Below are 25,233 nucleotides of genomic sequence, written 5' to 3'. Positions count from 1 at the left end.
GATGAGGTATCAGGCATCAGAAGACCCAAAACAAACAATCATATTGATGCAAATGAGGGGGGTTGGAGTGGAGACCCAAAGCCCATCTGTAGACAATTGGACATCTCCTCACAGAAGGGTCACAAGGGAGGGATGAGTCAGCCAGGGTGCAAAATAGCACCGACAAAACACACAACTTTCCTCTAGTTCTTTAATGCATCCTCCCCTCCACTATTATGACCCCAGTTCTACCTTACAAATCCAGTTAGACTAGGGCATGTACACTGGTACAGATAAGAGCTCTTGACACATGGAATCCAGGACAGGCAAACCCTTCAGGAACAGTAATGGGAGTAGAAATCCCATGAGGGTAGAGGGAAGGTGGGGGGTGAAGGTGGAGAAACAGGGAACCTATTGCAAGGATCGACATAAATCCCCATGCTCCCAGGGGGATGAACAACAAAAATGTGGGTGAAGGAAAACACTGGATGGTGTAAGATATGAAATAATATTAATTTATAATTTATCAAGGGTTCATGAAGGTGAGAGATTGGGGAGGGAGGGAAAAAGAGGAGCAGATACCAAGGGCTCAAGTAGAAAGAAAATGTTTTGAAAATGATGATAGTAATATATGTACAAACGTGCTTGATACAATTGATGTGTGAATTGTTATAAAAAGAAATGTTGTTGTTAAAGGTAAGTCAGTCTTACCTATTGTGACCCTATGCACAACAGAACAAAACACTTTCCAGAACTGTGCCATTCACACAGCTGTTGTCTGAGCCCTCGGTTGCAGTCACTGTATCAGTCCATCTCACCGAGGCTCTTTTTTTTTTTTTTTTTGACTGACTCTGCTGCAGTATTGCTAACAGTGTTTTTATAATGCACAGACACTGAGTTTCATGAAATGACATTTCTTCCATTTACTGAGATATTCTTTGATGTTTCCGCTTTATAATGGTAATGTGATAACTTATATTGATTGCTATTCTGATGGCGATCTACTTCCAAAAGCACAGCTATTGAAGATCTTACAGAGCCCAGTTCTATGCTGACAGAGTGTGGAAACAAGTCAGGATTGAGATGTATATATGCACTCTTTCAAATGATTTTTAACAAATAATAGCTAACTGTTCATTCTCTATATCTTTCTTTGTAGCATCCCTTATACTCTGTTATAAAGGAGACTGCTAGGAGTAATCTTGTATCGTTTCTCACATATTCTTTATCATGTATCAAGAAGCCAAATCCTAGAAGGCGACTAGATGTGTCAAAGAATGTGGGCCTTGTAATAATGAGGGGTTTTGCCAAAGGGAAGTGATTTTTAATTCTAGGTTTTTATTTGTGCAATGGATTGTTGGATCTTTCCAAGTTAGCCAGAACCCGTTTAAACAGGAGAACGAATACCGTAGATTTTTAAACACTCGTTGGTCCTGTAATAGTGTTGTTAAGATTTTGTGTTGGAGGAATGAATTATGAGATTCATGATAATGATCAAGTCCCCAAAGCACGAATGAGTTAGTGGAGACAAAGGAACGGGGTAGAGGGCCGCGGAGGGGGAGGTCGACCTGGCCGAGATGTCTGGACCCAGTAGCACAGTGATGAACTCAAGCATGCTGGCGATCGGAAGGACGATGGAGACCCAGGCAGTGTTCCCTTCTGCTGTGTGTAAGGTTGCCCTGCATTGAGTTGACTGACTGGCAGGTACCTATGTTTCCATCTACCCAAAGAAGGTACAATCTAGGTTGAGGAAAACACTGAAATTCCCGGAGGAGTGAAGGGCCCGTGGTGTCCCAACAAGCAGTGGAATTGGTGGGGGAGCAGAAGGCTCTGTCTCTGGGGAGATCTCCTTTGGGTCTCCCGTGTCTACTTTGACTTGGCTGCCAAGCGGAAGGGAGATGGGAGGTTGGAGCAGGGCAGTGCTCATCCAAAGCCCTAGGTTCCCTCAAGTCCAGACATTAGAGCCTTCTTCTTACCAGTGACTTTTCCTCTCCACAGGCTAGCTTTGTGGAAAGGGTCAATCTTTAGTGTCAGACCCAAACCAGACCAAACTCACTGTCCTTGAGTCAATGCTGACTCATCGCGACCCTCTATGACAGGGTAGAACTACTCCTGTGAGTTTCTGAGACTGTAAACTCATTACTGGAGTGGAAAGCCCCATCTTTCTCCAGTAGAGTAGCTGGTGGTTTTGAACTGCCGACCTTGTGGATTACAACCCAAGGCGTAACCACTATGCCACCAGTGCTCTTCTAGTGTTGGACAGACATGTTTAAATCTACATCACCTTGGCAAGTTACTTCACCGGTGCAAGTGACAGGTCCTTGAACTTTGCCGGATTTTGGTGAAATCAGATATTGGGCTCACCAGCCAGTGCCCAGCCAATGGAAGCCACTCAGGCGGAGGAGCTCTGAGTTCAGTGGAGAAGCTGAATTGAAATGAGCTGCTTGGGTAGAAGTTGATGATGTTGGTGACACTACCAAGGACAAGCAGTGGGTTGCAGACACTGTTGTGTACCATGAGTCCATTCCGACTCTTAGTGACCGTGTATTTGTTGTGGTGGTTACATGTCATTGAGTCAGTTCTGACCCATAGCCACCCTATACACAACAACAACAACAAAACACCACCCAGTCCTGCCCCATCCTCACACTTGTTCCTGTGCTTGAGCCCATTGTTGCAGCCACTGTGTCCATCCATCTCCTTGAGAACCTCCCTCTCTTTTGCTGGCCCTCTACTTTACTCAGCCTGATGTCCTTCTCCAGGGACTGGTCTCTCTTGACAACATGCCCAAGGTACTTGAGACACAGTCTTGCCATCCTGGCCTCTAAGGAGCACTCTGGCTCGACTTCTTCCAGACGGATGTGTTGTCCTGTTAGCAGTCGTCAACACCACCATTCTTCAGGCTTCCTTAGCCAGCACCCAGCTTTCCCATGCAGATGAGGTGATGGACAATTCCGTGGTTGGGTCAGGTGCACCTTAGTCCTGAAAGGACCATCCTTGCTTTTCAGTCTTAGAAAGAGGTCTCAAACAGCAGATTTACCGAGTGATGCTAGCATCCATTAATGCTTGTTTGGAAAAGGCTTACCTTGATTGACAGCTGAGCACTTACCCATTGAAGCATCAAGGTGCCATAACTTTTATATCAGGGTTGACAAATTGCTAACATTCTTTTATTTTAAACAGTCATTCCTTCTACTCAGTACTTAGTGTTATTTTGTAAAGAAAATTCTCTTTCTAGTTTTCCCTTCTTGTTTCAATTCTACTGGTACAAGATTTTTTGGGTGTGTGTGTTTTTTAAAAATCCACACACTCTTTGTTGATTTTTTTCCCTGATGACAAAACCAATCCTATAACACATCTGTGGATGACAGAGATCATGAAAGCCCCCACTCCCCTTGACCGTCGCCCCATCCCTCAGAAGCGGTCACTGTAACATCTGGTGCTTTGTCTGTCAGCCTTGTGGAATGTAGACTGGCCACTTGTCATCTATAAAAATGGGTGCATTCTGCAACCGTCCTACAGCTTGGTCTTTTCCCTACTGTTCCGCAGAGATGAGCCTCATCCTGTCGAAAGGCTGCCAGAATGCTCTGTGGCATGGATGTAGCACAGGCATTTTTATTTATTTACTTTGTTACAATGAATCATCCTTTTGGAATGTTCGAAATCTTCCAATCTTGGCTAGCAGAAATCCCTTCAAGGTGGTCCTTGTGACCCTTCAAGAGGATTCCCTTCACCGTTCAATGCTTTTTTGCTTTTTGGGCAGAAGATCTCTCAGGTTCACTTGCACGTTTCAGGCCACAGAACTGAAGCCATCCAATTCTCTCAGTACATCCTGTTTCCTCTTACTAAGAATGGCACTTAGAAACCAAGCATTCGGCTCGTTGCTCTTGGGGTATCATTTCTTTCAGACATCTTTAGTGAAAGACATGGAGGCATGGTACCCAGAAGAGTTGGTCGACATCCTCCCATTTCGGGAGGTAACACATGATCAAGAACCGGTGGCGTTGAAAGAAGGGTCAGCTGCACTGACCGCGTGGATGAAAACTCTGCAAAACTCCAGGCTTTGACAATACCAATGGAGATGTTTCAACAAACAGAGGCAATTCTGGAAGCACTCAATTGTCTGTGCTACGAAAATTGGAAGCTGACTGGAAGAAACTCACATTTGTGTCTATTCCAAAGAAAGGTGATCCATCAGAATGTGGAACTTTTCCAGCAAAATCATTAACGCCACACAATTGTAAAGTTTGGTGAATATGATTTTTAAAAGTTACAGCAGTACAGCAGGGAAGTGTCAGAGAGTCAAGTTGGATTCAGAAGAGGACATGGGATGAGGGATTTCATTGCTTATGTCAGATGGATCTTGCCTGGAAACAGAAAACACCAGAGAAAGGTTTATCTGTGTTGTATAGTCTGTGCAAAGGCATTAATTAGATCAGCGGTTCTCAACCTGTGGGTGGCGACCCCTTTGAGGGTCGAATGACCCTTTCACAGGGGCTGCCTGATCCATACCAGTAGCAAAATTACAGTGATGAAGTAGCAACAAAAAGAATTTTATGATTGGGAGGGGGGTGGGTCACCACAACATGAGGAACTGTGTGAAAGGGTTGCTGCATTAGGAAGGTTGAGAACCCCTGACTTAGATAGTGTGGATCATAGCAGATGATGGATAAAGTGAAAACAATGAATTTCAGAACCTTTCATTGTTTCCATGTGGAGCTTGTGGGTAAATGAAGAGGCAGCCATACACACAGAACAAGGGACTAGTGCATGGTTTAAAATCAGGAAAGGTGTGCATCAGGGTTGTATCCTTTCACCCTACTGATTCCATCTGTATGCTGAGGAAATAGTCCAAGACGCTGGGCTTTATGGAGAAGAACATGCAGCAGGATCGGGGGAAGGCTCATTAACAGTCTGCACTGTGTAGCTGATACAGCCTGGCTGCCTGAAAGGATGGATCACACCTCAACATAAAGCAAACAAAAACCATCACAAATGGACCAACAGGCAAAAAGTAGGACAAACAGAGAAAATACCGAAGTTGCCAAGGATTTCCTTTTACTTGGCTCCATAACCAAAGCTTGTGGAAGTCGCCATCAAGGAATCGATCAACTTACTGCAGTAGGCAAATCTTCTCCACATTCCTCTTCAACGCGCTTAAGAGCAAAGAAGGCACTTGGAGACTAATGCGCACCTGACCCAAGACAGGTGTGGTAGTTGCATAATTCCATGTGAACTTGATAAATAAGTGTAGGGGTAGAATCTAGCCAGTCAACCAGATCACAGCCTGATGATGCTTCCTTGTGGGTCCTCTCTCTCTATTTGGCCTTCCTGTGACAAGCCACGTGGGGCCCCACTGAGACCTGCCAGAGCCCTGGAGATGCTTCCACTGTCACTGGATCCACAAGACTTTGCACTCACTGGCCTGCGATCTTCCTGCTTTTTGCATCATTGCATTTGCTGTGTGAATCTGAAGAGGAATTTATGGACTAATATGGGACTTGTGGGCTAACATTGGACTCATGGACCTGATCTGGACTGGGCTGAGATGTTTTCTTAACATACAATTACTCTGATATAAAGCTCTTTCCTCTACATAGGAGTGCCTCTGGATTGGTTTCGCTGGTCAACCACAACAGGGTATTTTCAGTGGCCTCACATGCATTTGAAAGGTGGGCAGTGCATAAAGAAGACTGGAGAAGAATCGACTGCATTTGAACATGGTGTTTACAAAGAATATTGAAAGTACTGTGGGTGGCCAGAAGCACTAATACATCTGTCTTATAATACAGATGCTAATACTTATAATACTAATACAGAAGCGCAACCAGAATGCACAACCTTGCTCCTTAGAAGCAAGGAAGGTGGCCCTTCATGCCGTGTACTTTGGACATGTTGTCAAGAGGGCCCATCCACTGGAGGAGGACATCACCCTTGTTAAAACCGAATGTCAGTGACACTCAATGAGATGGAGTGACACAGTGGGTGCCTCAACGGCCTCGGCACAGCCATGATTGCACGGCAGGACCAGGTGGTGTATGACACGGCACATAGACCTTCCATGGACTTGGCAGCACCTACGGCTAGCAAATGAACAATTTGGTTTTCAACACTTTCTGGACTCTCTTTGTTGGTTTATCTTGGGGTTTATCTCAAATGTGGTCTGTCACTCGGGATCCTCCTCTTGAATTTTTGTGATATGCTTCTCAGTCTATGAAATGCAGGATTGATGAACCTGTAGGGACAGCAAGGAGAATTCTGGGGGGTGGGTACAGTGGTGGTGGGGGAGGCGGGGCCAGGCGGGAGGGGTGGGGTAAAAGGTAGCTCATGTCAAGTTCAAGCAGGAAAAGAATGTTTTGAAACTGATTGTGTCTGCCGTAGTACAATACCACTTGATGTGATGGACTAATGTGATAGCTGTATTAACTCCAAATGAAATGGTTTTGAAAAAGAAAACAAATTCTGTTTCTCCATAAAAGTGTTTCTCTAGAGCAGTGGTTCTCAACCTTCCTGATGCCGCCACCCTTTAATACCATTCCTCATGCTGTGGTGACTCCCCCAACCATAAAATTATTTTTGTTGTTACTTCATCACTGTCGTTCTGCTACTGTTATGAATCGGGCAACCCCTGTGAAAGGGTCATTCGACTCCCAAAGGGGTCATGACCCACAGGTTGAGAACCGCCGGGTTCATGCCGAGTGTGTTTGCACTTCAGGCACAGCTCTTGCTGGCTTTGCTAAGACCCACAGGCTGCGAACCGCTGCTCCAGAGGGTCTTCGCAGTAGGAAAAGAGTTGAGAAAATGTGGGATGATCGCGCCTGACAAAACCCCCAAGTCATTCTTTTTCTTGAGTAACTGCCTTCATTTGCAGAGGGCCAGCTCAGTGTGGTTTAGAGCAATGCAGACACGTTTTGCCGTGGGTTGGGATTTTTGCCAACACACTACAAATGGCACTAGTAAAAGGGGGCTGCAAATGGGTGAGGTCTTTCATCAAGGGCTCATTCACTGGGTTATCAGTCCAAGAATTTCTGACTGAGAAACCCCGTCAGGTGGTGGTACTACTCCCTGCACAGCCCCAGGCAGCGCCTCCAGACGCCTTTCTGAAGCGCTGCTTCCGAGGTAAGAAAGAAGGGTCTTGCTAGTGAAGCCCAGAGCCACTGCAGAAGGCTGCCTGCTGCTTCTGCCAAGGAGACTTTCTGATTTTCTTAGTGACTCTGTTTAATTTCCTGTATGAACATTTCACCAATAAAAACCCAAGCCACTTATTAGAGACGTGTGTGAGACAGATTGAATGGTGTTCCCTCCAAATATGTGTTGTATATTCTAATCTTTAAGCCTGGTTATAATGGGCTGTGGAGGAGCCCTGGTGGTGTAGTGGACTACACACTGAGCTGCTAAGCCCAAGGCTGCCAGGCAGCCTCTCTGTGGAGGAAAGATGAGCCAGTCTACTGCTGTTAAAGATCTGAAAGCCTCAAAAACCCCAAGGGACAGTGGTACCCAGGCTTAGAGGGTGTCTATGAGTCAAAATTACGGGAGCAGTGTTTATATGTTTTTATTATTATTATTATTATTATATTTTTAGTCATTTTATTAGGGGCTCATACAACTCTTATCACAATCCACACACACATCAATTGTGTAAAGCGCATTTGTACATTCATCGTCCTCATCATTCTCAAAACATTTATAAATCATTATATTGGGGGCTCTTACAGCTCTTATAACAATACATATATCAGTTGTATGAAACATATTTGTACATATGTTGCCATTATTGTTTTCAAAACATTTTCTTTCTGCTTGAGTCTTTGGTATCAGCTCCCTTTTTTTCCCTCCCTCCCCCACCTTTCCACCCTCGTGGACCCCTGATAAATGATAAATTATTATTATTTTCATATCTCACACCATCCTGTCTCCCTTCACCCACGTTTCTGTTGTTTGTCCCCCTGGGGGTGGGTGGGTTATACATCAATCATTATAGTTGCATCCCCGTTTCTCCCCATCCCCCCACCTTCCCCTTCCCCTCATGGTATCGTTACTCCCATTACTGTTCCTGAGGGGTTTATCTGTCCTGGATTCTGAGTGGGGGAGCAGCTATAATCCCACTTGGAAATGGGGTTACTTTGTTATGCTCATGAGACGGGATTAAGATAGAGTATTGTTTCTGATGTATTTGAATTGTGTTGCTGGAGAAGAAGATGAAAATACCCCGGGGAAGAAAGTATCCCAGACTACTAAACAGATAAAGCAGTCTGTTCTGGAAGAAGTGGGGCCACAGTGTCCCTGAGAGGCAAGGATGGTGAGACTTCATCCGACGTATGGTCAGGCGAGACCAGTCTCTAGAGAAGGACATCGTGTGGGCGGTGACAAAGGCGGCCCTTGACGAGGTGGATGAACCCTTTGGCAGCACAGTGGGCGCAGGCCTAGGAACCCCTGTGAGGATGGTGCCGGATGGTGCAGTGCTTTGTCCCGCTGGGCACAGGGTCTCTATGGGCCAGCGCTGCCTCAATGGCCTTTAACGACAAGAACAACATGAAGGTAGAGTTCTAGAAATGTAAGCAGAATGAAAAATAGGGGGAAAAAAAGAATTAGATAGCAGGTTAGCTTTTGTCTTTTGAAACTATGTATGTGGAAGATTAACAGAGCATCACTGTTACAGTCATAGCTTTCCAATTGTCCAGTAATTGTGCCGAGGAAGAAGTTCTGAGTAAAAATCCCCTACCCCCAAATCCCATCCGCATGCTTTGCATAAACACCACTTGCATCGGTGTTTGCCATTTTGTGGTGACAATGGGCTTCCCTTGTGCTCCTTAACTTATCCCATTTGGACTGTTTGGTGACCAGTGGATAATGCGCATCAAACTGTTTCTATGTTGTGCTTTTAAGCCACTTAATGGTAGAGAACCTCTTTCACGGAGGTTTGCTGGGAACAGAAAAGAGATTTTAAAAAGCAATCCCAGCAAGCTCGAGGTATTTACTTGTGACTCTTTAAAATGAAACAAATGCAGTGTTTTCAAAATTCACCTTTGGTCCTCCATCAGTAGAAAACCCCATCAGTTCAGAGGAGAACTCCCACCAAACCCAGTCCGATGCTGTCAGGTCTACCCTAGTTCACCAGTCTGTGAGACTGACTGTGAGTGCCTGTTTGGGGAAACTTCTGAGCTTATTTGTTAACTGGGTAGGTATAACCAACTGATCCCTCATTTTACTAAATGAATTAAGCTTAGCCAGTGGTTGTCAACCCTGGCTAGACTTAGTGGACATGCGTTTGACTGGCATTTTGATCGCAAGCATAACCAGATCGCTCTATTCTCCACATCTAATAGTAATAGCTCCTCAAACCCAAATTCACTGACATCAAGTACATTTCAACTCATGACCACTCTCTAGGGCAGGGTAGAACTTCCCCTGAGGGATTCTGAGACTGTAGCTCTCGATGGCAACAGAAAGCCTCGAATTTCTCCCAAGGAGCAGCTGGTGGTTTCAAACTGCTGACCCTGTGGTTAGTCGTCCAACACTAGCCACTATACCATCAAGACTCCTAATAACAGCTAATAACCTTGTAAAAAATCACTTATGTTTTAAACACACAAATCTTTGAAAGGTTTGGGTATTAAATGCTGAATCTAATTGGGAAGTGACATGGGATCCTGTCCATTATAATACGTATACATATTTTTGTTTCTAGGTATAAATTAATTTGTTGCTGTAGTGGAGCTGCATAAAAATATATCTTTTTTTTTTTCCTTCCGTGGTTGTGTTTTGTAATGCAGTCCCAGGCATGGCCGGGAGGGGCTGTCCCAGCTGGCAAATGTAGCGTCAGTGTCGGTGGAGGTCACTGCTGGGTATTGCAGCGCTTCTTGTTCTGTGTGTCAGTGTGGCCTGACAGCAAGCCCCAGGTCCTGGCCATTGATACCGATGTCACATTGCTTTAGGCGGTGGACTCTTCAGCATAGCCTTGAGGTCGCTATGCGACCAGACTCCAAGGCAGTACCTGCTTCCTGAGGACTCAGCAGGTAATTACATCTGCAGCCTGAGAACATCTGTCTCCAGCCCATCAGCCGGATGCCCCCGAGTGCTGAAGCTCCTACCCAGAGCACTGCAGGGGGAGTGGCAGACCCCCAAAGCCTCCTCACCGCATCCAAGCCTCCACTTCACATGAAACACAGCTGATCATTCCCTGGGCTATAAAGTGTCCTGGAAAAAAACCCAAAAACAAAACAGACCCGGTAACATAAGTCACTGAGATTCTGGGATGAATGACTAATTTCCTACGATGTGATTGTGCTTCAAACACAAACAAAAACCCAACAGTCTCAAAACAAACTCATCATCAAGTTAATTCCAACTTTCAGCTACTGCACAGAACAGAATAACATGGCCTCTCCGGGTTTCTGAGGCTGTCAATCTTTCAGGGAGCCCAGACAGCCTCAGCTTTCTCTTAGAGAGCTGACCTGGAAGCTGGTAGCCCAATACATAACCCAGGACCCCACCAAGGTGCCTTGCTCTTAGGTTAAAAGAAGAAGAAAGAAAAAGTGCTTTTCCTGTGGTTCTAAGACAACTTCAAGCCTGCCACTGAATTCCCCTCGATGACTCCACTTTCAGCCAGACAGTAAGCAGACCCATGAGATAAACAGGCACACCACGGAGGTAAGCCCGTCTGAAGACAGCCCAGGGTACAGGGTCAGCAGGGCCGCCTGTGCCCAGAGACAGCGCCCAGCAGGCGGGAAGGAATATGTCAGAAGGGAGGATGGAAAGAGGCAGTGGAATGGACGAGGCTCCTCGTGGGCACTGCAGGCCCCAATGTCCCCAGTCAAAATGGGGATCAACTGGTGACTGGGAAACCAATTTGCTTCGTGGGCTTACACTCAAATCACACTAAAAAGTTGGGAAAAAAACAAAAACAACCCCCCAAACCAAAACAACACCAACAACACTTTGGATTTGTGAGAGGATCATTTTGGCCCTTTTACCTAAGACAAACAACTGTTGGTCTTAAGGGAAAATGTCTCCTGGTTGGACTATTTAAATTGTGCTCGGAGCTTCCTGCCACAGACTGCAGCCCATTAGTCCACTTCAGTGGACACCGCAGCATCAGGTGGGTTTCTGCGCATCGTGAGGGTCTTTTGTAAAGTACTTGACTAACAAATCCGTCTACTGGCTGTGGGGCCTCCCCCTCTTTCAATCTAAAAGTTAACAGATACTATTCTTTATGGTGTGAGAACTCAAGGATGAGTTTGTATCTTGGTACCATCTCATGGATGCCCTCCTTTGTCCAATCATGCATTTGAGGGTCGTTTTGGAGTAGAATGCTGCCCCAATTTATTATCACCAATGCGGAGATCCGTTATTATGATGGCGCAGCTATTGCATTACTGAGGTGAAATCCGCACACTGTTGAAATAGCCTGTTTGTGATAATGCGTCCTGGACTCTCCTTTGAAGAGCCGTCTCTCCATTAGCAGCCGCTGGGGCTCCTCCACGGAGAGCACTTTAGGGAGACGGGGAGGGGCAGCGAAGCTGGCTCTGGACCTGGGACACAGGACAGTTCACCAAACGGGCCCCGTCATTCATTTGGTAACTTTAACTCTGGAAAAGGGCAGGCTTTCTCGAACTACCTAGCCGCTCTCTGACATTTTCTGATGTACCAAAGGAAGATACCCTATCTTCCGAAAAGGTAGAAACTAGTGTGTCAGCCAATAGCTTCCGGCCACACGTTCCCTATCCGCTTCCAGCCCCTCGCTGCCTGTCTTCCCCCGTGGTTTCCGGCTGATAGGGAACGCTCGTTGTGCCGAGGATGGGAACGAGGAGGCAGATGAGAAACATCAAACATGTTTTCAGGCCTATTAACTGGGATGTCTCATGAAACCATGATTTTAAACTTCCAAACCCAGGAGCCAAATCCCACGAGGTGTTTGCTTGTACATAAACCGCCTGAGTAGCTACTATTTATTTATTTATTGGGGGGTGGAATTCATTGCTGTGAATATGTCTATCCTACAACTTTTTACAAGTATCCAACTTATTGACGGCAGTGACAATAATCGGTTGCACAACCCTCTTCTTACGCATCGTAAAATTTCCACCATCGTGAACCTGTTCTCTCTCCCTGCCTCCAGCTCCTTGTAACCTCTAAGAACCCTTGCTCTCTAGATATTTGCCCTTTTGCTGCACTTTAAAGATGTCTCTTTGGTGCCTCTTCGGACCATCCTTCTTCTTGTTCTATTGTTAGGTGCCGTCGAGGCGGTTCCAACCCCTAGTGACCCAGTGCCCCACAAAATGAAGCACTGTGCCATCCTCACAACTCTTCCTGTGCCCGAGCCTCTCATGTGACCACTGTGCCCATCCGTCTTGCTGAGGGCCTTCCTCTTTTTTGCTGCCCTTCTACTTTACCAAGCATGATGTCCACCCCCAGGGACTGGTCTCTCCTGAAAACACGTCCAGAGTATGTCAAACGAAGTCTCGCTAGCCTTGTTTCCACGGGCCCATGCTAGCTTATGGTCAACAGAAAATAGATAACCATCCCCAGAGGGGTCATTGTTTTTTGTTTATCGCACTTACTCTATTCTTTAAGATTATGAAGAGATGATCGTGAACTTGGGGTTCACAATGGCATAAGAACCCAATCCTACCAGTTGAAGTTACTAGGAAACAAGGTAAGCAGACAAGGTAAGCAAATGCAAGGGCTGCCACCTTGGCTGCTAATATCATTGTCTTCAATTCTGTCATTGTGGCAGGACTTGCTCAGGGCGGTCGAGGCAAAAGAAGCTCTCGAAAAGGAAGTCAAGGTCTTCCAAGAAAGGCTGCGCGCTGGCCAGCGGGTCTGGGATGCCTTGAAGCAGGAGCTGAGCCACCTGAAGAAAACGTCTTCTGAGCTGGAGAAGAGTTTGAAGGCCAGTCTGGACCAGGCTGCGGCCTCCCAGAGCCGGCACGCCTCGTTCCGGGAGAAGATCGCAGCCCTCCTGAAGGGCGGCTGGGGCACCTCGGGGCCCACGGAGGACGCCGTTCTGGAGAGGATTCGTGAAATGAGCAGCCAGAAAGAGAGCAGGAAAAGGGTGAGTGCGTGATGGTTGCGTATCAGCTTAAGAGCCGTGAAATCGAAAATCAGTTTCAGCACACCCAAGACACGATAGATCGCGGTCAGTAAAGTGCCTGATCTAAATGTGAGGTTATGACTTTCAGTTGCATGCAGGGTAGTCTCTGGAAGGGTCACAGGTGACTCAGTGACAGCTCACCACCCATGTGGATTCTGGGTCCCCAGTCTCATCTCTCCTGCTCACTCACTCTCTCTGTGTGACCCACGGCCAGTTCCCAAGACTGTGTGTCCTCAGCTGTGGGAAGGGTCTCAAACCCTTATCTGAAACCTTGGATGCGCTTCTGAGTTCAGAAGCTTCCAGGTTCAGAAAGGTGCTGTGGCCCCCAGAAAGCTCCCTGACACAGGCCTCCTCTCGGGACCCAGGGCAGCACCCCCAACTCACCCATATTGCAATACATTTCGGCAGCAAAGGCTGTGGGAAGGCCACCGAGTGGGACAAACCCAGACTCTACTTAGCCCCGGTCAGGGTTTGTCCAAATCAACTCAGGCACCCAGGCCTTGCCGGCCATTGAGCTACAGCAACAACAGAAAACCCTGTCGATTTTCCGAGCCTAGATCTGTGACAGTTTCTGACTCACAAGGCTATTGTAATTGGGGGCATTGCATGACAGCATGCACGTGGCACCCTCAAGACATTGCCCAGCAAATAAAACACTGGACAGCCCAGACTTCGAACCATTGCCACTACCGCTCCCCAACCTCCAGCCCCCTCCCTCCCCTCCTCTTCGCTCCCCAACCTCCAGCCCCCTCCCTCACCTTCTCTTCGTGGTACTTTGCTGTCTTGGAGGGGACTTATTTAGTGAGCGGAGAAAAATGATTTGATTCCCATCTCCGACTGCTGGGCACCTTCAAGTCGACTTTGACCGTCGAGTTCAGAGTAGCAGTCCCATGCTCTGGTCCTTACCGGAGTGGATTACCGCAGCAACAGCGGCTTCGCCTGCGGAGCTGCCTGTGGGTCCCCTGGCTGGCCTTTGGGTTCACAGCCTAGTGCTTAACCATTTGGTTACCAGGGCTCTTTCTATATGACTGGAGTTTAATTTTATGATCGGGTTTGCAGTGCTAAGGAGCCCTGGTGGCACCGTGGTTACACGTTGGCCTGTGATTCCCAAGGTCAGCAGTTTGAAACCACCAGCAGGAGAAAGGTACACCTTCTACGGGGCTTTCCACTCCATAAACAGTGACTGTCTCGGAAACCCACAGTGGCAGTTCTACCCTGTCGCATTGCGTCGCTGTGAGTCGGCATCGACTCAATGACAGTTGAGGTTTTTGTTTGGGGTACTAATCATTTTCATTTTCTGCAAGGCATCGCTTAGCAGAGTCCAGCTCCAGCCCTGATGGATGGAATGATCCGGAATGACAATGAGCCGACGGCTCTGTCTGAGGGGTCACACAGGTGACGTCCACAGTCAGTGTAGTAGTCTAGCCCTAGCTGTTTCTTCTGTTGATTTCGTGCTCGCTCCAAAGGAGGGAATCTGTATATTTGTGTGTGGTAGATCATCTTTTTATGCCGTGGAAAAACTCAAGAGTTCCAGGGTCTGCTGGGTAAATTTTCACTCATGGTACAAACTTAAATTGCCTTCAATAATGCTCCCCAGTCCTTTTTTTTTTTAAATTAAAAGATCTTTTTATTGGGGGCTCTTACAACAATCCATCAATTGTATCGGGCATATTTGTACCTATGTTGCCATCATTCTTTTCTGGACATTTACTTTCTATTGAGCCCTTGATATCAGCTTCTCTTTTCCTCCTTCCCCCTCCCAAACCCTTGTGACCCCTTGATAAATTATTGTTTTTTTAATACCTTATACCAGTGGTTCTCAACCTTCCTAATACCGAGACCCTTTAATACAGTTCCTCATGTTGTGGTGACCCCCAACCATCAAATTATTTTTGTTGCTACCTCTTAACTGTAATTTTGCTACTGTTATAAATTGTCATGTAAATATCTGATATTCAGGATGTGTTTTCATCGTTACAAATTGAACATAATTAAAGCATAGTGATTAATCACAAAACATTATGTAATTATAATTCATGAAGTGTTGTTTTACCTCCAATACTGCTGCTCTCAACATAGCAGCTGCTTTCTACACAGTAGCTGCTTTCTACAGATGTGACTGGTCCGTATAAGTATATTATGGTGCCAACCCTGTCACATACACCTGTGTTTGTATGGAGTATATGTGATGGGGTTGGCGCAATGATGTCATCACTCTGGGTACTCATATGTGGGCATATCTGCATGTGGGCCGACCCCCTGGAGATGGATAGAGGAGCGGTGTCTCAGTTCCTAAGACCATTGGAAATATGTGTTTTCTGATGGTCTTAGGCGACCCCTGTGAAAGGGTCATTTGATCTCCAAAGGGGTTGCGGCCCACAGGTTGAGAACTGCTGTCTCCATTGCTCCATGATTTCTGTTGCCCATCCCCCCTGTAGGGGGTGTGTGTGGTTATGTGTCAATCATTGTGGTCAGTTCCCCCTTGCTCCCCTCCTCTCCTCACCTTCCCCTTCCTCTGCGCTCCGCAGTCCTCAAGGGCTGAGCAACTGTTTTGTGGCCACAGCCTCTGTATGGACTGGAAATTGTTCTCTTGGCTGACCCCAGCCTGTGGAGTGTGTGACCCCAACAGGGTGCAAACCCCAGTGGCTGTGGCACAGACGTTGGCTCGTGGGGACACCCATGTGTCCCAGTAGAGCTGGGCCGCCGAGGAATTTCAGTGGCTGATGTATCTGCAGTTGATTGCCTGGACTTTCGCCTGAGGAGGCACCGCTGAGAAGACTCAAACCCACCACGGTTCAGTGAGCAGCTGAGCACATCAACCATTTCCACCCTCCAGAGGCTCCACTCCTGGAAGGACGGTGCAGGTGACCGTGGACTGCCGAAAGAACAGAGTTCTGCCTGGAAGAAGTACAGCCAGCATGCTCCCCACAGGCAAGGATGGCGAGGCTTCTTCTCACGTACTTTTGGACATGTTATCAGGAGAGACCGGTCCCTGGAGAAGGGCATCAAGCTTGGTAAAGCAGGGGGGCAGCAAAAAATCATGCGCTGGATGGACACGGTGGCTGCAGCAATGGGCTCAACATAGGAACCACTGTGGAGATGGCCTGGGATTGTTGCACAGAGGGCCGGAACCAACTCGATGGCACTGAACAACAACAACAACAACAACAACGAGACTTTACTATGAGGATACCTCACTCTTTCTCCCTATTCTGTGGACGTGCAAATGTAGGTGCACATATAGAACTCGGGTGGGTGTATGGGGTGGGTGGTGGTGGTGGGGAAGGTTCGGAATCAGCGACAAGCTGGAGCAAGTTATTGACCTTGAATGATCATGGAAGCACTAATGGTGACTGTGGTTCTTGGCCATCTCATTTCATGGCTTTCTTCTTTGATTTCCCCAAGTGTTTTCCGAAAACTGTTTTAATGCCAGTCAGTGGAATGCGGCATAAAATTGTCAGCATGATCTATATGTTTATTTTCTCAAGCAAAGTGAGGCGAGTGGTTAAGGCGGATGCGCCCACCCCCTCCACCCGCCACAACTCCCCGTAAAAATTAGAATGATTCAGTCTGTTGAGTGCCTTTGTCCATCTCTCCTACTCTGTAATTTCTCTCAATAGCCTCTCTCCCCATTTAAAAGCCTGAAATCAAGCTGTAGCCGGCATCACACGTGACTCATCTTCAAGTACAATCAGTAGAAAATGGATTTTGTAGATTGTCTTAGGAAGGTTTCCGAAGAATGGAAGCTTTGAAAATGGACGAGTCTGCTTGTTGAGGAGGCTGGGTATTCCCTGCCAGCCGGCATGGCCAAATGCATGGCCTGTCCGAGCTGGCAAAGCCCAAGTGAAGGCCGATGTCAGGCTGGCTACCCTCTTCTCCCCTCGAAGCTACCTCCTACAGACTGCAAGCTGCTGCTCTGCTACTTACCCCTGACCCTCGACTTTCCCTCTGGGGGTTTGGAATCCTTAGTAGAATTCAGGAGATAGCTTCTCCTGTTCTCTCCCCATCATTAGGAAGTCATCCCCACCCACTGTTTCTTGTAGCTTTGCCTGTGGCAGGAAGGTTATTCCTTCTTAAGGGCTGTCCTGCACCTCAGAGCAGGGTTTCTCAACTTCAGCCCTAGTGATATATGTGTTCCTGATTAACCCGCCACGATTGGCTATGGGGGTTATTGGCTGTTGGCTTCGGCGGTGTCGTGGTTATGCCTTGGGTTGATAACCACAGGTCAGCAATTCGAAACCACCAGCTGTGCTATGGAGAACGAGTAGGCTTTCTACTCCCATAAAGAGTTACAGTCTTAGCAACCCACAGGGCATTTCTGCCCTGTCCTATAGGATCACAGTGAGTTGGAATCGGCTCAATGGCACGGAAGTTGATTTTATTGGCTATTGGTGGTGGTGCTGGTTGCCATTGGATTGATTCTGATTTATGGTGACACCCTGTGTGTAGAGCAGAGCTACTCCATGGGGTTTCCAAGGCTAGAACCTTCTGGAAGCATGTGTTAGGTGGGGGTTATGTGAATTACACACTTCTGGGTAAGGGTAGGGGCAGAGCTCAATTTATTAATTGCATCAAAGCCTTGATGACACCTTCTTGGTGTCCTAAACCTTTCTGTATGAGAGAGAGAGAAAGACCGAGGAGAGCTGAGGTTTTTTTGGCCCTTTGGAGATGGACCTTGTGTCTGGTTCCTCGATCTTCCGTTGTATCCCCTGCTTGATCTTGGAGCCATCAGTGGACTACCGATGGTGGATTCATTCAGCTGACTTCGGACCTCTGCATCCACCAGCCTGTGCCCACCACTGTCTCTGCTTCTCATCCTGCTTCCTGTTCATCAGCTTCCAAGTATGAGGAGAAACCTGACCGGAAGGGAACCAGATTTACCAATGTCTACAACTGTGTAAGACAGTTCTTGATGTCAGTCCCTTTCTATACATAGCACATACAAGCGCTGCTGGTTTTGTTTCTTTAGCGAACCCAACACCAAGCACAGTGCCAGGCTGGTCTTCTGAAGTGCCTCTGGCTGCATTCAAACCACCAACCTCATGACTGTTAGTCACGGGCTTAACTGTGTGTGTCACCCAGGCATGCCCTAGTGACATGGGGACCAGGTAAGCCTTGGTTGGCTGTGCATTTCAGAGTGCTTAGCGGCATCCTTGGCCTCTGTGCACTAGGTACCTATCACTTCCCAGATCCCTTCTTGACAACTAAAGATGGAGCCAGGCATTGTCATGTGCTCCTGGGGAAAAATCATCCCAGGATGAAAACCTCTCTCTTAGTGGAAGGTTCTCTAAGACCCAGGCTTCCCAGGAATGCTAAGTGAACTTTTAAAAAAACTTTAAAAAATTGTGAATTAGGTAAAGGCTTACTGAGCACACCAGAGTTCTGCCTTCCACCATTCATACACCTTTTGACTCAGCTCATCCATTATAGTCCCCTCAACATACCAACACATCCCACTTCCTCCCTGTTTCCATTCGGCCTTCTTTCCCAATGTTTGGAACCTTGTCCTTGGGTGAATGTGGCCCTTTCGATCTTGGACGGTGGACTGTTTTAACAGGGGTGAGTTCAGTCTCAGACCTGAAGGTGATCAAGAGCCACAGTCTCGATGGTCCCACCAGTTTCTATCTGACCAGTAAACTTGTTTTTTTATGATTTTGAGTTTTGTTCCACTTTTTTCTTCCACTCTATCCAGGACCTTCTAACGTGAGCCTTTGCAGAGCACGTGGTGGTGGTAGCTGGGCACCATCTAGTTCTTTTGGTCTCTGGGTATGGAGCCTGATGGCTGTGTGGTCTAGTTCATGAATCTATGAGACTAATTGTTTCCATGTGTGTTCTGGTTTTTTGCATTTTTCTTACCTCAGGATGGAGAGAGACCCATGGTTGTACCTTAGATAGCTGCTCATGTGGTATTCAGACTCTAGCTCTACTCACCAAGGTACCATGGAGGACATTGTCTTTGTGGACTAGGTTTGTGCCAGTTGATCTTGGTGTTCCCTGAGACTATGGTCCTGATTCCCAAGACTCAGTGACTCAGTCCCTCAAGGTGTTTGGTTACGTCTAAGAAGCTTTCATAACTTTGTCCTCTGTATCTTCCATTACATTCATCGATATATTTTCAATAAAGGTAAATACTCATCTAGAACTAGACTCTGTGAAACTTATATATGGGCTAGACTGCAGCATGTGCACAGGTACAGATAAGAGGTAAGGGCACACGACACACGGAATCCAGCTACAGGAATGGGAGTAACGACACCAGAAGGGTAGGGGGAAGGTGGGAGAGGAAGGGAAGATCGGGGAACCGATCGCAATGATTGACAAATAACCCCCACCCCCAGGGGGACGAACAGCAGAAATTGCGAGGGAAGGGAGACAGCGGTCTGTGTAAGACATGGAAATAGTAATTTATAATTTATCAAGGGGTCACAAGGGTGGTGGCGGGGAGTGGGGGTAGAAGAAAGAGGAGCTGACACCAAGGGCTTAATAGAAAGTAAATGTCTAGAAAATAATGATGGCAACATATGTACAAATATGCCTGATACATTTGAGGTATGGCTTGTTATAAGAGCTGTAAGAGCCCCCAATAAAATGATCTTTTAATTAAAAAAAAGAAAAGAGGAAAAGCACCCAATCTGTATGGACCCACCCTGTTCTAAAACAAACAAACAAACGCCAAGCAAGCATTCACCTCTCCCCTCCAAATATGTATATATTTTTGGCCAAGCTCCCACTCCCTTCCCCCACCTGGTTAGCCTGCATGTCTATCCAAGCACCTACTCGTAGATCTCCATCCACTACTGCAGGCTTGTATCTGTAACAGTATTTGTCTTTAACTCTCGCAAACCTCACAGTACCTTCCCCTGCCTCCACCATTGTCCCCATCCTCCCTCTTACTGTCAACTGCCTTCTCTTTCACCCAAGTTAACACTTGTCCACCCTCTAGCCTCTGTCAGGGAGTGTTCTTGTCCAATAACAGAGAGTTCCAACATTTCAGATTTCCTTCAGAATGTTCTTCCCTTTCCATGTTTCCATGTTTCCTAACTGGCTAATCATCGGAATGAGAACTAATTATGTGTGGAGAGGGCAGGAATGATCACAATCAATTTCCACAGCCTTTCTTAGATTAAAGAAAAAGCAATGCAACTTTGAACACATTTTTCCAGAGGGATTCTTCTTCTTCTTGAGGCACGCGGACGGCCTTTCCGTCTGGAGGCAGGGCCTGGGAGGCTCTGGAGACCCAGCCTGGAGCCCTGCAGGCACTGTGATGGTTTCCATGACCTCCTGTGATGACATGAATCATATCTTCCCAAAATATGCGTTGGGCTTCTAACCCCTCCTGACTGTGGATGCAATCCCATTTGGGCATCGGATTTCCTTCTTTCCGACATTGTTCCGTGGGTGTGGTAGTTCAGTAACAGCACCGCTGCTGCAGAGAGTCAGATTTCTACATGGACAACCCGGTGACCCTGATGGCATGCTTCCAGTTGTGCCACCCTTGTCGCCCTTCGGGTTTAAGATGTTTCTCCCCCACTGACATAACTTCCCTGGCCGCTGAATCCGGTGTGCAGAAGGTGATGGATGGAAGTGGGAGCCCCGCATTCATTGTGGAACTATCAGGACATAAGCCTCCAGAGAACTCCCCTGTCTAAAATTGGGGATGGGAAGAAAGGGGTCACTAAACAGTGCTTGGAAGAGAGGACTGTAGAAGACCAAAGGCATAAATCGGACTTGCTTTGTCACCAGAGCCCCCTATGATGTAGGCTAGACCAGATCTGGCTTCCAAAATTTTATATATGTTTTTGGTTTGTTTTCCATTTGTTCATATGAGGGTACATCTCAGATGTGTTATGTCGTTGAGGGTTGCCCTATTGAAGTTGTGTTATGAACTTTTCTGTTTTCTTGCTATGTCAGACCCAGGATTGATGAATTTACAGGGACAGCATGTAGAATAAGGGTTTTGGGGGGAGGGGGCAGTGGTGGTAGGGGGTAAAAGGGAGACAATTTCAAGGAGCCCACGTAGAAAAAGAAGGTCTGGTTCTGATTGTAACAATCGTACAATTCTACTTGATGTGATCGAACAATGGAATGATATATGTATTAAATCCCAATCAATAAAGAAAAGAGGAGGGTTCTCACTAGATGGATTGACACTGTGGCTGCATCAGCGGGCTCAGGCATAAAAACAGTGGTGCGGATGGCTCAGGATGGGCGGCGTTTCCTTCTGTCGTGCGCAGGGTCTCTCCGACATGGAGTGGACTCGATGGCACCTGACACTACCACCTCTTGTGAGACAATGAAGTCTGGTTCTTTAAAGTGATCCCTCTGGGGAATTTGTGTAACAGCAGTCCTGGGAAACTAAGACACCCTCCTTGTCCACCCCTAGCCAGCTGATTCCATCACTCTCTCCCTCTGTTCATACTCCTCCGGTTTAGTACAGCAAACACTTCCTCAGTGGTCCTAGCACACCACCACCAACATTCACCATCCACATTTAGGTTCCATGGTCTCCCCTGGCTGTTATGGCACCTGGAGGGGTGGCTATTTGGAGCTTTTAGCTTGCCAGTCTCCATAGTTAACACTCACAGAGGAGGAGTGGGGAGGGAACCCATAATGACCAGGGGGAGGGATAGCCTATTGGCATTTACTCCAATACCTGGTAAGTTATTTCATAAACTGCCTAGGTGACAATTCTAGTTCTCCATTATAACTAGAAAATAGTTATGACCCAAAGGCACAGGTCCTTAAGTGACCCAAGAGGCTCTTTCTGCAGTGTAGAGCTCTTTTGGCTTTTATTTGGTTTAATCTTAGAGCAAGAATGCCTCTCTGGAGAAATCAACAAGCACTTGCCCTTGGGAAGGGAATTAACTCTTTTAGGGCATTCTGACTTCATTTCCAAAAGCCAAGCTGCTTGTTCTCAGAAGGATAGCTGGCTCCTCTGCCCTTTCTTGTTTAGGAAAACTGAGGTATGTCTTCTTTATTGGCCTTCATCCCCCCCCCCCGCATCTCTAAAAGTTTAGGGTATTTTGCCCCACTGGAATATCAGGAAGATTCCAGGGGAGAGGATGGAAGAAGGACATGCTTATTGCTTCTTTAGACGTCCTCTTGTGAAAAATGCAGTACAGCTTCACCCTGTGGGTGGGACACATATGTTCGTCCAGGCACTGGTCTTTGAGGTCCTCAAGAATGGATTAAATTGGAATGTTGTGGTTGAATACATTTACGTAAATTTAGCCCTGAGAAAATGTGCTGGTTTCTCACGTAGGACACCGAGACCCCAGGAGCTGCGAGGCTCACATTTTGTGGGGTGTGGATGGGTGTGGGGATGCTCTCCGCTGTGGACTCCACTCTGGACCCCAGAACGTTGGCATGGCAATGGGGTAGGTTCCCAGCACCGTTCAGCCATTTGACATCTCGGTGGCTTTAAGTCTCACTTGCTGGTCCTGAAGATCCCATGGAACATCTTCAGACCCACTACTGGGAGGGGGATGCCGGAGGGACCGCCCCCTCCCCCTTTGATTCCCGCATAGCTTTCTGCTCTTTGTCCTTTCTTGAAGGACTTCTGATTGAATAGTAGCCGCCACAGCCGAGAAGACGATGAGAAACATGGTAAGGGTGATTTCCAAGGGATCCATTATTTCTTTATGGCAGACGTAGGATGGACTAAACCCACATACCAGAGCGGTGATATTCGTGACAGTGGTGGAATCTAATGTGTTGAACTTCAGTTGAAGGTGGAATACCATGTTACACACATTACCAAATCAGCACATTTCATTATTGTACCAAAGTCTGAGTTTCAGAGAGGTTAATGACTTGCTTTGGTTATCCTGTGATGTCATATAGGGGACATTTGAAACCAACATTAGCTGACTCCACACATCTCATTCTACATACAGTTGTCTGGCCAAAACCTACAATCTTCTGCTTCCTTCGGGATTGTATTAGTCAGGGTGCTCCCCCAAAATATAACCAACCAGGTATGTATACTTCTATCCTGTTTTTCTTTCTGTACACACATACATGAGTACACATATATTTACAGATATACATATGTATGCACATATGGACACATGCACATGCATATGTATGTGTGTGTGCAACCATGGGGAGAAAGAGGAGGCTGGCTACTCCTGCAGAGTCGCAGTCACAGAAACGCACAGTTCTGCCCTTTCCTATAGGGTTGCGATGAGTCAGAATTGACTTGATGGCAGTGAGTTTGGTGTTTTTGGTATACAGCAGTGGTTTTCAACCTTCCCAATGCCGCAGCCCTTTCATACGCTTCCTCAGGTTGTGGTGACCCCCCAACTATAAAATTATTTTCATTGCTACTTCATAACTGTAATTTTGCTATTGTCCTGAATTGTCATGTAAATATCTGATAGGCAGGGTGTATCTTCATTGTTACAAATTGAACATAATTAAACATAATTAAAGCATAGCGATTAATAACAAAACAATAAGTCATTATATATTGTGAAATATGTTTTCCGATGGTCTTAGGCGATCCCTGTGAAAGAGTTGTTTGAATCCCAAAGGGGTTGTGACCCACAGGTTGAGAACCATTGGTCTGCATACATGAGGGTAAGTCAAAGAGTCTTGCTAGCAAGTAATGGTGTTGCTGTTAGGTACCATTGAGTTGGTTCTGACCCACAGGGACCGTACTGTGCACAACAGAACCAAACACGGCCTGGTCCTGAGCCCTCCTCACAGTTGTTCCTATGTGTGGATCCATTTCCCTGCCACGCCACTGTACTAAGCATGAGGTCCTCCTCCAGGGACTGAGCTCTCCTAACAACATGTCCAATGTATGTGCCATGAAGTCTTGCCACTGCTACCAAAAGGAGCTCTCTGCCCCTCCTTCTTCCATGACAGAGTGGGTTGAATGCCTAGCAGTCCATAGTCCTTTTAGTAATCTTCGCCAGCACCACAAGTCATATGCATTGGTTCTTCTTTGGTCTTCCTTATTCAATGCCCAACGTTCACATGCTATGAGGCAATGGAAAGACCATGGCTCTGTCAAGTGCACCTTCGTCCTCAAAGTAACCTCCCTGATTTTCAACACGCTAAAGAGTTCTTGTGCAGCAGATTTACCTAATGCATTGCATGTGTTGACCTCTGGACTGCTGCTTCCCTGAACATTGATTGTGGATCCAAGCAAGATGCAATCCTTGATTACTTCAATCTTTTGTCCATTTATTATGATGGCCAGTGGGTCCAGTTGTGATGATTTTGGTCTTCTTTACATTGAGTTGTATGTAATCCATATGAAGGCTGCAGTCCTTGATTTTTATCAGCAAATGTTGCAAGTCCTCCTCACTTTCAGCAAGCGCAGTGATGACATCTGCATATGTGGTTGTTGTTGGGTGCCATCCAGTTGGCTCTGACCCCTAGTGTCCCTGTGCACAACAGAACAGAACACTGCCCGGTCCTCTGCCATCTTCACAACTGTCTCTATACCTGAGCCCGTGGATGCAGCCACTGTGTCCGTCCATCTTGTCGAGGACCTTCCTCTTTTTCATTGACCCTCCACTTGACCAACCATGATGTCCTTCTCCAGGGACTGGTCTCTCCTGACAACATGTCCAAAGTCTGTAAGACCATCCTGGTCTCTAAGGAGCACTCTGGCCTTACATCTTCCAATGTAGATGTCTGTTCTTTTAGCAGTCCATGGTCCTTTCAGTATTCTTCTCCAGCACCACAATTCAAATGTACTCATTCTTCTGTGGTCTTCCTTAGTCAATGGCTAGCTTTCACATGCATATGATGCAATAGAGAATACCATGGCTTGGGTCAGGTGCACCTTAGCCCTCAAAGATGTACATCCTTGCTCTTCAATACTCTAGAGAGATATTGTGCAGATTTCCCTAATGGAATACGTCATCTGATCTCTTAACGGCTGCTTCCATGAGCATTGATTGTGGCTCCAAGTGAGAACAAATCCTTGATAATTTCAACCTTTTCTCCATGTATCATGTTGCTACCTATTGATCCAGTTGTGAGGACTTTGGACTTCTTTATATTGGGTTGTAATCCATAGTGAAGGCTACAATCCTTGAGCTTCATCAGTGCTTCAATTCCTTCTCATTTCCAGCAAGCAAGGTTGTGTCATCTCTATATAGCAGGGTCTAAGTAAGCCTTCCTTCAATCCTGATGCTACATTC

General features: G+C 46.7%; 1 protein-coding gene across 1 annotated transcript in view; it reads left to right on the top strand.

Moving 5' to 3' along the window:
* Positions 1-25,233, top strand: part of CCDC170 (coiled-coil domain containing 170) — a 118,584-nt gene that overhangs the window by 55,395 nt on the left and 37,956 nt on the right. The window contains exon 7 of the mRNA XM_045294563.1: positions 12,716-13,033. Coding sequence (XP_045150498.1) covers positions 12,716-13,033 — 318 coding nt within the window. The remainder of the gene's footprint in view (positions 1-12,715; positions 13,034-25,233) is intronic.

The sequence above is a fragment of the Echinops telfairi genome, unplaced genomic scaffold, assembly GCF_000313985.2.
Source record: "Echinops telfairi isolate 266 unplaced genomic scaffold, ASM31398v2 ScPeMD7_3533;HRSCAF=4204_0, whole genome shotgun sequence".
NCBI classification, from domain to species: domain Eukaryota; kingdom Metazoa; phylum Chordata; class Mammalia; order Afrosoricida; family Tenrecidae; genus Echinops; species Echinops telfairi.
The sequence above is the reverse complement of the archived record's forward strand: the minus strand, read 5'-3'. Positions and strand labels throughout refer to the sequence as shown.